This window comes from Barbatula barbatula (genome assembly GCF_947034865.1).
Source record: "Barbatula barbatula genome assembly, chromosome: 14".
NCBI classification, from domain to species: domain Eukaryota; kingdom Metazoa; phylum Chordata; class Actinopteri; order Cypriniformes; family Nemacheilidae; genus Barbatula; species Barbatula barbatula.
Window position 1 is genome coordinate 6,374,318 of NC_136777.1, and position 12,895 is coordinate 6,387,212.

At 37.5% G+C, this 12,895-nt stretch overlaps 3 protein-coding genes across 6 annotated transcripts; 2 read left to right on the top strand and 1 right to left on the bottom strand.

Moving 5' to 3' along the window:
- Positions 1-114: 114 nt before the first annotated feature.
- Positions 115-2,455, top strand: LOC306903983 (glycine N-acyltransferase-like protein 3). 2 transcript variants are annotated; one of them, XM_079473564.1, is made up of 6 exons: positions 115-239; positions 362-459; positions 541-648; positions 734-854; positions 930-1,059; positions 1,688-2,455. In XM_079473564.1, exons 2-6 carry the CDS (start codon positions 385-387, stop codon positions 2,091-2,093), a joined length of 840 nt encoding a protein of 279 aa, XP_079329690.1. In that variant the 5' UTR covers positions 115-239; positions 362-384; the 3' UTR covers positions 2,094-2,455. The 2 variants fall into 2 exon arrangements, with proteins under 2 accessions (XP_079329690.1, XP_079329691.1); XM_079473565.1 differs by having other exon boundaries at positions 116-263.
- Positions 2,456-3,917: 1,462 nt separating this feature from the next.
- On the bottom strand, positions 3,918-5,681 carry mgme1 (mitochondrial genome maintenance exonuclease 1). 2 transcript variants are annotated; one of them, XM_079473567.1, is made up of 5 exons: positions 5,225-5,680; positions 4,993-5,137; positions 4,696-4,918; positions 4,414-4,546; positions 4,068-4,329 (listed from the first exon to the last, which is right to left on the bottom strand). In XM_079473567.1, the coding sequence occupies exons 1-5, from the start codon at positions 5,501-5,503 to the stop codon at positions 4,198-4,200; spliced, it is 912 nt and encodes a 303-aa protein (XP_079329693.1). In that variant the 5' UTR covers positions 5,504-5,680; the 3' UTR covers positions 4,068-4,197. The 2 variants fall into 2 exon arrangements, with proteins under 2 accessions (XP_079329692.1, XP_079329693.1); XM_079473566.1 differs by having other exon boundaries at positions 3,918-4,329; positions 4,993-5,681.
- Positions 5,682-5,766: 85 nt separating this feature from the next.
- On the top strand, positions 5,767-11,687 carry snx5 (sorting nexin 5). Of its 2 annotated transcripts, XM_079473349.1 has the most exons (14): positions 5,767-5,948; positions 6,093-6,263; positions 6,673-6,777; positions 7,163-7,273; positions 7,475-7,596; positions 7,723-7,846; positions 8,257-8,352; positions 8,815-8,920; positions 9,024-9,099; positions 9,306-9,345; positions 9,439-9,525; positions 9,695-9,854; positions 10,022-10,107; positions 10,231-11,687. In XM_079473349.1, exons 2-14 carry the CDS (start codon positions 6,228-6,230, stop codon positions 10,279-10,281), a joined length of 1,200 nt encoding a protein of 399 aa, XP_079329475.1. In that variant the 5' UTR covers positions 5,767-5,948; positions 6,093-6,227; the 3' UTR covers positions 10,282-11,687. The 2 variants fall into 2 exon arrangements, with proteins under 2 accessions (XP_079329475.1, XP_079329476.1); XM_079473350.1 differs by lacking the exon at positions 5,767-5,948 and having other exon boundaries at positions 6,118-6,263; positions 7,184-7,273; positions 10,231-11,638.
- The last annotated feature ends 1,208 nt before the right edge of the window (positions 11,688-12,895 follow it).

The window sequence follows — 12,895 nt, forward strand, 5'->3', positions numbered from 1 at the left end:
TCACATGATCTGGCGTGTGTGCGGATCTGCGCAGACTGCTAGCCGTATGACAATTAAGTACCGCGAGAGCGATTCAAGTGCATACTTCTCCGATTTGCTATTTAGCATCGCTCTCGCGGTACTATGAGGTCACATACCAAATGGTCTGCCAGCGCCGCAAGACGTGGAACACATATGGTTTATAACTAAAGATTAAGAAAAATATTTTGTCTGTTTCTGAGGCGACAGCGACTGTTGAGGTAAATTCTGCACACTTCATCGAGGTTAAATATTAAACTTTATTATTGTTTCCCTAATTCTGTTTTGACTTTTGTCTGGATATATCAGACTCTCGCCCTCATATTTCTCTTTTTATTTCCAGATTCAAGTTGTTTAATGTAAAACATGAAGATATTAAATTCAGACGAGTTAAAGCACGCCGAGATCTGTTTATATGCGCACTTGCCTAAATCGCTTAAGGTATGACGTTACTCCTTTTTTGTTTCCGAAAATCTGAACAATGTTTTACATGTTGTTTTTTCAAATATGCACTGTTTTTAGGTGTACGGGTTTGTTTTCGCCATAAACAGAGGGAAACCGTCCACATTAGAGGTTGTGGTAGACTCGTGGCCAGTCTTTACTACAATAATTGTTCGACCAGATCCGAATGTGAGTTTGTATTTAAGGTCCACCAAAACCTTTGCATGCTCTTCCACTTGTATGTAAATCCCCAATGTTTGTTTTAAATTATAAGAATGATCGAGCCAAGAACTTCATGAAGAAGGTGACTATGTACACGACCAATGAAGAAATCCTGAAAAGAATGTTGACTGTGGAAAACGCAATTGACTGGAGCACATACTTTTTAGTAGGAGGTAATACTTTTTTATATTTAACGAAAGTAACGTTACATATGCATTTCGCTTTTGATCGTTTTAAATTCATTTTAGGGTGTGATGTGCGTCACGCACCTATGCTGCAGGAAATAGCTGCTTCTCGGGATTTCCACATGAAGGGTTACACCTTAGTGCACCTCATGACATATCCGGGACCAGAACATGTGCCTGAGCTTAATAACAGGTAGGGCAGAAACTGGAGTCTGCGAGGTACAAAAGTTTAAATAGAAATTAGCCTGATTCAGTATACCACAGTCAAATAGAACATTTTATAATTGGGTGGTCCTTTTATGGCTGGGGTCCCCAAACTTATTCCTGGAGGGCGGGTGTCGTGCAGAGTTAAGCTCCAACACACCTACCTGCAAGTTTTGCTGTGCCTAGTCAAATCTTGATTAGCTGCTTAATGAGGACTGGAGCTAAACTCACAGGACATCGGCCCTCCAGGACTAAACCTGGGAACCCTGATTTAGTATTTATTAGCCATGCACCGATACCATTTTTTAAAGACCGAGTACGAGCTGTTATTTCTGGTAATCGCCGATACAGATAAAAATAGAATAGCTTCATAATTACATACAACTCCACCGTAAACATTATTAAAAAATAATTCATTTTATGACATATGCTTGTCACAAACTTTCAAAGCATATTTCAAAACAAATTTCAGTCAGATATGTCACATGAGGTATGGGTCTTTGGTATCAGGGCATTTTTACGAGTACATGGGCCCGATCAGTAAAAGTGCATCCTTAGTATATTTACTATTGAATTGATTTAAATACAAGTAATATTGTTTTGATCTCCTTCCTCAGCAACATCGAGCTCAAAGTGTCAGTTCTCAATGAGTCACATGCCGATGTTGTCAACAAAACTTGGAAATTTGGTGGGGATGAGAAAGGTTACCAGAACATCTTAAATCTCATCACCCATTTCCCAACATTCTGCATTATAGATGAGAACAACCAGCCGGTGTCTTGGATCCTTTTGTACGATTACTGTGCCTTAGGAATATTGTACACTCAACCAGAGCATCGTGGGAAGGGCTATGCCAAAGCTCTTGTCACTATCATGGCAAAGAAACTCCATTCTCAGGGCTATCCTGTTTACGGTTTCATTGAAGAATGCAATCAGCCTTCCTACAAACTCTTTAAAAGACTTGGTTTTGCAGAGGACACTTCTTATAGGGCTGCCTGGTATGAATTCATTACACCTGTCTGATAAAGAAATGTTTCAACGTTAACTCTGATTTGTTAATCATCATAAAGAAATATATAAGTTTCAAAGATTTAAGTACATTTTTACTTCATTCATTTAGACTGTTCTAAATGAATATGAATCATGGTCATGTTATCAGAACTCATGTGACAAAATAATGAGCACAGTATAATTTGGGTATACATTTTTATTGTGTTTTACATTTACAAACCACTTTTAACATTCAATATTTAATGTCTTCTTATGTACAATTTTGCAAAAAAGTTTTCTAATTCATATTAAAACACCCTATTTGCATGGACTATTTGCATCATATAATGCTTGTTTACGAAAACTTTGTCAATAAAAATGTCTCACCTACAATGAATATGACTGGTTTGTGCATGTGGATGAAGTGGGCAATAATATTACGAATGATTAAACAAGTTTAGAAGCTAAAAAAATTCACAATTTAAAAATGTTTACTTTCAAGACATGAAAGTGAAAAAATGCAAATGTAGGTTTAGGGACCGTAAATCAGAATGCCGGAAGTGATTCTCAGGGGGGGTGCTAAATGGGTATATACTGTAAGAACCTACAGTGGGCACGCATAAACAGAGATAAAACCATCTGCAACAGGAAGCGCAATGTGCCAGCTGACCACAGAGAATCCCAAGACGCTGGAAACAGATCTTAAAAACCACTTCCCACACTCACTGCAGGTTTGAAAACCTTGAAAAAGTTAGAGAAGTTGCATACTTCTTGGCTGCTTTTTAAAATCCCTCATATATGGTTATGTGTACAACTCAGCTTGGTTAAGTTGTCACTTTAAATGTTTACGGAAAATAATTATTCTGTAATGTTATTTTTCGTTTTGTTTGTTGTCCACTGGCCAGAGTTCAGATTTGTACTCATTAAACCAGAAATTTGTGAGGTATGTGCACAGATATAAATGCTTGGATAAACACAATTCATGAAAGTTGGTATTGTCGAGTTTTACCCACATTTAGGGAGACCTCAAGGGAGACCTTTTTAAGGATTTGAGTGTGTTTTCCGAAAATGAGGGTCATCTCAGAGACACTTACACAGACAGATATTGTTGACTGGAATACATTAATTTGTTTAGGTATGTATATCTCCTTTGTAGTGGTTGTTACGCTTTAAATTAATGAAAATCTTGAGCTCAAACGTTTGCCTTTTTAAATTTGTTTCCAGCCACTTAGCTTCATTATGAAAATATACTAGAAAATGTAGCCGCAAACAAAGGTGTACCTCTAATTAAAGAAGCTGTGTGTCACATGATGGTTCTTCAAGAACCATCCAAACTTTCACATGGCAATAGGTGAAATATAAATATAATCATTTACTTGCTACATGCGATCATATGGCAGGACAAAGTTTAAAACAAGCCATATTTGCTAATGCGTACATGAGTATAAAACAAGTCCTTTGTGTAGATTAAAGTTTGTTTTTTAACCTCATTTTATAATCAACAGTTAAACAGAAAGTGTTTTTGTTTTGCAGTTTATCACTTAAGATGTCATCCATTAATGAGTCTCATCTTGCTCTAGTAAACAGTACCTGGAAGTTTGGCAATGATTCCAATGATAAGGATGATTTTGATTTATTCCTCTTGTGCGATGGAAATGTTGTACACAACTCCAGAACACAGAGGAAAAGGCTATGCAAAAGCGCTGCTAACCATTATGTCAAGGAGACTGAACTCTCAAGGTTATCCAGTGTATTGTTTTATAGAAGAGGATAACCGGGTGTCCTACAGGCTCTTCACAAATCTGGGGTTCACAGAGGACCCGGATTACAGGGCAGCCTGCTTCGCCTTTAACGATTTGCGACCGGTTGCATTGATGTCACCTCATTACTCTTCAGCGAATAGCCTTTTGTGTATGTTAACAGCAAACTGTAATGGACATTCAATCTATTAATAATCAATAGCAGCAAAAGATGATCAACCTTTTAAAGTGGAGTACATAAAACATTGGAATACAAAAGTATTTATTATTTTATTTAATGAAAAATAAAAACATTGTTAACTACACACGGTGTAGAAATATTCCAAAATTCAAAAGCATCTGCTTAGTTGTTTTATCCTAGTTGGGTTGACGGTCTCTTATTTATCGGCATATTCTTCAAGTCGAAGGAGCCATTTCTCCCAAAATGGCTTAATCTGCTCTGTGTTTAGGAAGTGAGCATGTGCTGGTGATCCATCTTTGTAGGCCACCACAATTAACCCGTTTTCTACCTGTACATAAACAGCATAACATGAATGAAGGAGTGAATGTCTTGCAAAACATTTTAAAAGCAGATGTCTTTTACAGATGTTTACCTGGTAGCTGTAGTTGCTGTCACTGTTCAAAGCCCCAATGTATGCAGCTACTTGCAATGGATTATCATAGGTATTGTGAAGAAAAGGTTTCGGCTTTTCCGAGGTCTTCCAATCAATGACACACAAGGAATCTCTGCATGATAAAAATGTAATAACAATAACAAAAGAGAATCTTGACTGAGTATAAACACATTTCGAGAAATGAAATCAGGTCAAGCATTTAACTACAATTCAAGTGTATAACGGATTATTTTATTATGACTTCTTATGAGTAAATCTCACCTGTATTGGGCAACGCAATCAACTATGCCCAGGTACTGCAATGTTGAATGATGCACAGCACTCTCAAGAGCTCTCACTCCTGTTATATCATTCAACACATGAGATACACTCTCCATGTATCCGGCCACCTCTGATGGACACTCCATGTCTTCCTCTGGGGAGGTTTCTGGGGTTAAAGTCTCTTCAACAGCAGCATGAAATAGCTTTCCCTGTTTGAAAATATCTGTACACAACACATAAATCAGGGCGTTTATTAATTGTAAGATAACAGAAGAAAACAAAAGCCTAATTTCCTACTTAAGGTGTATTCTTTAAAACCGTCTTCTCCGAGTTCAGCAATCATCCTTCTCTTCCACCTCTCCAAGTAAAAGGCTTGCTCAGGTGGCATGGTCTTCTGCAAGATCCGGGTCACACTGGCTCTTGATGGCTTACTAGAGTCCTTCTGCAACATTACACGAGTCAAAGGTCCCGGCACATACTTCGAATGAGATTTGGCGTGATTTAAGAGTGGGTGCAGGATTTTAGGTACTTTGTGCTGAGAAGGTGGTCTGGATCTTATCACTGGACCGTACAACTGATAGTCCTCATCCTCAATGCTTGAAGGAGTCTGAGAACTGGTTTTTGAGGACATTACTGTTCGCACCAGAGAAGAGTATCGTTCTGTATCCACTGTGCTGTATTGACTGACCTTTTTGCGCGTTCGCCATTGACAGCTTGTTGAAAAGCTCTCCAACCGCGAGAACTGACCAGAGCGAAAGCCCATTGATCTCACACTGTTACGACGTATTAACAGTTTCAGTACCTCCATTGTGAACTCTTTTTGCGGTGGTTTTATCTGTTCGTTTCCATGGCTATGTTGAATACTAATGTACCATGGATTTTTGATAAAAACCTGACAGAGAAAAAAAGTTTGTGTGGATTGGCGAAGCAGTCCTTGCTACATACCGGTTTGAAAAGGAGCGAATAGTTTGAACTGGATGTACTTGGATGATTGTGGGAAATGTAGTTCTAAACATATCGGAACCACTTAGAACTTGTGGGTATAAAACAACACTTCCCACAATGCTGTTCGTTGGCATTGTGTATAAGTTTGAAAGCTTAATTTTACTGAGATATATATAATATGTGTGTGTGTGTCACACACATATATATACACACACACAAACGGTATGCTTACGGTTAAGCTTTCTTTAGCACGAATTTAAATTAAATTCATTAATCAAAGCTTTTTTAACACGGCGTACTGGCATCTGGTAAGTAACTATTTGTATAACTAGTTCTTTAACAGGTTTTTTTGACGTACAATTACTACTAAAACGAAATTACACAGATCACTTATTATTGTAATTATTGGGAGTGGGAGTTTTTAAAAGGCTTTTATTTTGACGTGTTGCCAGCTAAAATGTCCAGCCGGAAGTTCCCAGTGACAGACGAACGTGGAAGGAGAACCCTGCGAGCTGCACTTGGGAAGTTGGAAGTACAGTTTCATAAAATATCCAGAGGCGTGAAACTTATCGAGATATCTTCCGATCATGACATCTCTCTCGGGGGACAGTGATAAAGAGAAGGTAATCCAATCCATGCAATATATTTTTGTTATGGAGACAGAAATTGTTCATTGATGTTGTTGGTAGTGTTCATTCTGCTCGCCCACTTCATAACCGCCCAACAATTTTTTGGACAAGTGATTGATCACATGTTGGATATCACATTTCCATGCTCGCTTTTTACCTGTTTTGTTGGCTGTTTCGGAGGATTTACGTAATTTGCAGTCCAGTTAAACATTGTTATTTAATACAGTATGTGTCGCGATATCTATCTAGCAATAGGCACGTGACCAAAACATTTTCTTTACAGGAAACATAGAAAATTCGAAAAGCCAATAATTAGAATACAGATATTTTCCCCACATGACTTTACCATAATTCCCCGTCCAAACTGTTGTCTTAAGTCTTAAACAAATGTTGTTTTGTTAAGCTGCGCTCTGTGACAGTGGACTTAAACAACGATGCATCTCTCCTCATTGACATACCTGACGCTCTTTGTGAACGTGACAAAGTCAAATTCACTGTCCACACCAAGGTAAGCTTAAATATTATTTCCATTTGAAGCCATTTTAGCAGATTACACATGTACCTGTATTATGTTGTTCAGCATACCATAATATAGAACAGTAGAAGCCTAGTCATTTTATCTCTATGGGATGGTTTCCCGGACAATGATTACCTTAAACCAGGACTAGGCCTTTGTTAAATTAGGATAGTTAAACACATACGTACAAAAAATAATAGTGTGTGAAAACAATTGCAGTGATATTTTTTAAGATATGTCAGCGCTAGTTGTTTCCGATCAAGGCATCTCTAACATTTAGGTTAGTCTGAGGCATGGCTAAAGCTCTGTCTGGGAAACCACCCCTATGACATGTATGTATGGTTTATATGTTGATTTGTTATCCACTTCCTCTCAGACCACACTTAGTTCCTTTCAGAAGCCAGAATTTTCGGTATCACGGCAACATGAAGATTTTATCTGGCTCCATGACACAATTGTGGAGACTGAGGACTATGCTGGCTTCATTGTAAGTCTAAAATGTTGTCTACATAAGACTTGTCATAATCCACACTGCCACTATCAGCCAACACAGAAATTACAAAATATCTCTCATTACAATGCATTTTTCCACAGACTTTTAAATTTCTGCCTTTCAGCATGTCTCATGTTGAATCGAGCCTTCCAGTTGATTTTTTCTTCTGTTCCTTCGCTTCTCAAAATTCCTTAGATCCCTCCCGCCCCACCAAAGCCTGACTTTGAGGGACCCAGAGAGAAGATGCAGAAGCTGGGAGAGGGTGAATCCAGCATGACTAAAGAGGAATATGCCAAAATGAAGCAGGAACTTGAGGCGTACGTCTACTTCAATATAATATAGTGCATTCAATTGTTTATCCTCAGTCTGTTGCACTTTAAATCCACTTTCTGTGGCATTTATGGTATAAATATATATGTACATATTTTATATATATATTTCAGGGAATACCTTGCAGTTTTTAAGAAGACTGTGCAGGTTCATGAAGTTTTCCTTCAAAGACTGTCTTCCCACCCCATCTTCAGCAAGGACAGAAACTTCCAGATATTCCTGGAATTCGACCAGGATGTGAGTTTTCCTCTCTGTCTAAAGTAATTTTTTGTCCAGACCAGGAAATAGAGGGGCAGCGAGAGAATCTGTTGGCTTTGCTTACTTCCTGCAAATCTGCAGTGTTTGCAGGTTACAAGCATATGGAGATAGTTAAGGATGAGTGTAGAAGTTGGGGGGACTGCTGGGGGGGTTGGGGCTTAGTTCAGCACAGCAACTTCCTCTGACTGGACTACACTCTTTCTTTGCTGGTTCATATAAAGATCTCTTGAGATGCAACCATAACTTGTATGTCTTGTATTGCACTGCCAAGTATCAATTACAGCTCCAGATAACACAGACAGGTGACTTTGCTGGATCTCATCCATTGTTGATAGGTAAAGAGTCTGGTTCTAATTGATTCACTGCTGTCCTTCTCATTGCTTGTATAGCTCACTGTGAGGAGAAAAAATGCCAAGGAAATGTTTGGTGGATTCTTTAAGAACATGGTAAAGACTGCTGATGAAGTGCTTATCTCAGGGATCAAGGTCAGTGTGTAAATCAACTCTTGTGTTTCAAATAACAACACGCCCACGGCTGCTCTTTGTCTCATAAACCTGATATGACTTTGATGCTTTGTAAAAACTATTTGGAAAGGTGCTTTTTACGTATTGATAAATGAAAAATGTGATAGTTCACCCAAAAATGAAATCATTTAGTCACCCTCTTGTCATTTTAAACCTTTATGACTTTCTTTCTTCTGCAGAACACAAAAGAAGTTGGTAACTGAACAGCACTGACCCCCATTCACTTCTATTGTATGGACACAAAACCAATGCAAGTGAATGGGTGCCAGTTAACAACATTCTTCAAAATATATTCTTTTGTGTTCTGTGGCATAAAGTCATACAGGTTTGAAATGTAAATAATGACAGAATTATAATTTTTGGGTGAACTATGACTTTAAAGGGATTGATTGGCAACCTATTGTCTGCTTCCTTGTTTTCCAGGAGGTTGATGAGTTTTTTGAACAGGAGAAGACTTTTCTGCTGGATTATTCTGGCAAAATCAAGGATGCCACTGCTAAGGCTGAGAAAATGACCCGTTCACACAAAAGTGAGAATGTCGTCTTAACCGAAAACAAAAAAAAAACATATTTAATTTATTATTACAGATTTACAAATGCTTACAGTTCTATTGTTGCCTTTTTCATTTAAAGATGTTGCTGATGACTATAATCTTATTTCTGCGGCTCTGAACAGCACTGCTGCGGACAACAACACCACGTTAAAAAAGTCAGGAACATATTTTGCACTCAGCATTGAAGCATTTTGCCATAATCATCTTCAAATGTCTTTAACTGATGTATTGAAAATAATGTTTTAGTAGATTCTGCAGTAATAAACAGATCTGTTTTTAAAGTTGAATTTCCAATTACCATCCAAAGAAATCAAGTTTCTAATGTATTTCTAATCTATATTTATTACATTTTGTTGTCTAGACACTTGGAAAAATGTGCTGATGTGTTTGAAAAGCTTAAGGTGAGTATTTCTATATGTTCATGAGACCACAAGTACTTGGACAGTAAAACGGTTGTGCTACCTCTACTTGACGCGTATGTTTGTGTTCTGCAGAAACTGGAGGACAGAGTGGCATCAGATCAAGATCTCAAGCTAACAGAGCTTTTGAGATATTACACAAGAGACATTCAAGCAGCCAAGGTGAAACCTTCCCTCATTGTTAATTCAGTTCAGTTTATTCATATTAAAAACTGGTACATCACTGCTATTAATAAGCGATGATAGGACGACAAGTCAGTTTTCTCTTTGGGAATCTGTATTAGCTTCTTAAAGTACGTTCCTAAGAAATAACACATTAGGATTCTTTTAGGACCTTTTGTACAGACGGGCACGGGCCCTCGCCGATTACGAGAATTGCAATAAGGCTCTTGACAGGGCTCGTCTGCGGGGTAAAGACATTGCACAGGCTGAAGAGACCCAGAGAAAATCTCTGCAGAAGTTTGACAGGCTCTCTGAGTCTGGCAAGAAAGGTCAGTTTGCGATCCAAACCAGCTTTGATGAATTGTCTTCATGGTTTAAATGTGTAGTTTATGAGGAGTGGCTTAGGTCTAATTTGGTGTCTATCCAAATATTTCTATGTTCAAATCTTGCAAACAATAACTGACCACTTTTTAACATAAATCTGGTGTTTTCGCAGAGCTCACCAGCTTCAAGGGAAGGCGGGTAGTTGCCTTCCGCAAGAACTTGATCGAGATGGCGGAGCTGGAGATAAAACATGGCAGGGTGAGGATGATGAGTTTCCCCATATCACATGTCTGGTTGGCTTGCCATATGTTGACTTGCCATATGTAAATAGTTTTCTCTCATTTTGTCCTTTTGTTTTTTTTCCCCTTCACCCCACCACAGAACAGCGTGTCCCTTCTGCAGGGAAGCATTGAGATGCTCAAGAGCAATTGAGCCCACACGCACTGGGCCATTCTCAGCACCCCGTATTGTTACTGACCTAATAGAGTGCAGCCTGGAGACACCTATTTCACGTGGTCCTAACATGGCTTAGTAACCACTCTAAAAACTTGAGAGAGTCACCACCAGTACAATGTCTCTACCATGTTTACAGTTTTCTCTTTGCTGCCAGTATCTTGCAATACCTGACTGAGGGCAAGGACTTCTTCCATGAGCCTGCCAGCACTTAAAATCTATCTTTGTCTGTTTTGTTGAGTTATTATCAGACTTGTGTTATCAACGCTTTTTCTTATTAGGTTTTTCTTCCGAGATATTTTAGATCAGGTAACACTGACATATATATATATAAACAATCACAATAAGAGAGAAATTTAAAGTTTCTGTGATTATTATTTTTTTTGTTTGTTTGTTTAGTTATCAGTGCACCATGATTACATTTAGACATTTTCTTTAGACTTTTTTATTTTGCAGTTTTGTACCCTATAAATGTGATCATTTGTGTTCACACTGGAAAGTTGGTAGAACTATTCCTAAACTCTCACCTAAGAATAACTTTAAAAAATAAATTTCTTCAGAGGTGATTTGAGACAACCATTTGTTTAGTCAGTAGAAATTCATACAAAGATCTCAAATGTCAAAATCTGTTGATTTGTTTAACAGAGATGTGCCACCTGAATGCTGGCATTAATTCTTGATCAAACCCAATAACACTTTGCCACTATCAGTTTATTTAATTTAATTGCTTAATTTAGTTAATTCACTTTTATGTTTCAGAGTGAAAAATTGACTGACCCTGACTTCCCTGGTGTTTGATACAATTCTCCATTATGTGTGACTATACATATGTTTTTGTAAAGGCCATGAATAAAATGGTGCTCTTATATGTGTACGCATAAAGCAGTTCTCCATAAAGAGCTGCGTGTTGTCCCTGACATTACATTTCAATCTCATATAGATATTTGTCAAATCTTTAAATACAAATCAGCATTCCTTTTTCATATGTTTTAGCTTTTTTTGTTCTTGGCTGTTTTCTTTGTTTCTAATGTTAACAGTCGAACTACATTTAAATGTGTAGAGTTACATGTATATGATGTGGATGATGTTTTGTTATCATTGCCATCATGTGTGAACTCTGTGTGAAAAATAACCCATTTTATAAATGAATAAATGTGTGAGTGGAAAATGTATTTTCATATGGAAAATCATAGTTTTTATGAAGACTTCATAAATAATGAAATTAAATGTTCCATGATTTGCTATTTTGTCTTTTCTTTATTGCATCTTCAAGTTGCAAGTGTTTTTTTTTAGACCTGTTTAATAAAGCTTGACCTTTGACCTAGTTTCAATATTGTCTTTGGCTCATCCAATCAGAATTCTGGGTCAGAGTGTCTTATCCTGTGTCAAATGACTGTACCTGCACAGAACAGCAGACAACAGGACGAAATGAAGGACATCTCTGAAAAAGTGCAAGGAAACATATTAAACATTTAGCCTTAGGTCAAGTTGGGTGGATAATCCATAGGCTCATGTTATATAGATGGATATCATGTTTAATTTTCATGCTTCAGCAAAGTTCAGGTTTACGTTTGACCCAGAAGCTTGATTGACACAATATTTGTGCTTTTTTTCTGGTGGCATGGACAGAATGCAGATGTTGTGAAATGAACAAAAGATGCAAAGGGCATTGCTGCAGCTGTTAGTAAAGATTGTCGAACCGAGAATGAAAATCTAGAAACGGTAAATTTAACTGCAGGACTGAGGTGGAGTATGCTTTCCAAAACTCACTAAAAAGCGTCCGCTCTGGTCCGTTAAAAACAGATGTGGTGGTTATGTATGAGTGATTCAGAACTAATAGTTGTCAAGGCCACAGAACTTTGCTATAGACAGAGTGTAAGAGAGTGGGGAGTGGATTTCCAATCTCTTATATACATAACCAGGCCAGTTTGTCCACTTTTATGAATCGGGTCTGATTCTGATTTTGTATTGAAATAATGCAAAATGCTTTTAAATGGTGTACTTTGTGCTATTTTTTGTGAACTAAAGCAAATATGTAATTTACTGCATGTAAATGTACTGACAGTTTTAAAATATCCATCAAATAAACAAATATAATGTGCAATCATTTTACAGTAGCCACTTGACATATCCTCCTCTGGCAACTGCCTTTTTACTAAGCAAACAGACAACGTTGACTTGACCTCGAATAACTAACCAATAAAGTTGTGAGTCAGCAGTGAACATACATTTCATGCCAGGTATTCTAACATTTCCATTCATATGGGTCATACAACTTAAGACTGAAGCCATTACAACAAGCGTGCACTGGGTTTTCCCTTAAATTTGGAAAGATATGGAATGGGAAATGGGTTGTATAGGATATTTATGAAAGTGTTGATTTGATTTTTAGTATTTTGTTCTATTTAAAGCTTTAAATATTTACTCTCAGTGTATATTGTAGAGATTCACCTGTATTCTGAATCATGTTAAGGCAGTCTTAGAAAATATGCAACTAGGAATTGAAAGAAATAAAAAAACTCCCATACCATTGTCTTGTATCTGTAGAGAATGTTCTGTGAACATTTACTGAATGCACTGCCAAAATTCAACT

Coding starts and splice junctions, on each gene's coding strand:
- LOC306903983 (XM_079473564.1), top strand. CDS start 385: ATGAAGATATTAAATTCAGACGAGTTAAAGCACGCCGAGATCTGTTTA. Junction 460..540: donor ACTTGCCTAAATCGCTTAAG/GTATGACGTTAC, acceptor CACTGTTTTTAG/GTGTACGGGTTTGTTTTCGC. Junction 649..733: donor TTGTTCGACCAGATCCGAAT/GTGAGTTTGTAT, acceptor TTAAATTATAAG/AATGATCGAGCCAAGAACTT.
- mgme1 (XM_079473566.1), bottom strand. CDS start 5,503: ATGGAGGTACTGAAACTGTTAATACGTCGTAACAGTGTGAGATCAATG. Junction 4,919..4,992: donor TTTTAAAGAATACACCTTAA/GTAGGAAATTAG, acceptor TGTTGTGTACAG/ATATTTTCAAACAGGGAAAG. Junction 4,330..4,413: donor ACAGCAACTACAGCTACCAG/GTAAACATCTGT, acceptor GTTTATGTACAG/GTAGAAAACGGGTTAATTGT.
- snx5 (XM_079473349.1), top strand. CDS start 6,228: ATGACATCTCTCTCGGGGGACAGTGATAAAGAGAAG. Junction 6,264..6,672: donor GGGACAGTGATAAAGAGAAG/GTAATCCAATCC, acceptor TGTTTTGTTAAG/CTGCGCTCTGTGACAGTGGA. Junction 9,346..9,438: donor ATGTGTTTGAAAAGCTTAAG/GTGAGTATTTCT, acceptor TGTGTTCTGCAG/AAACTGGAGGACAGAGTGGC.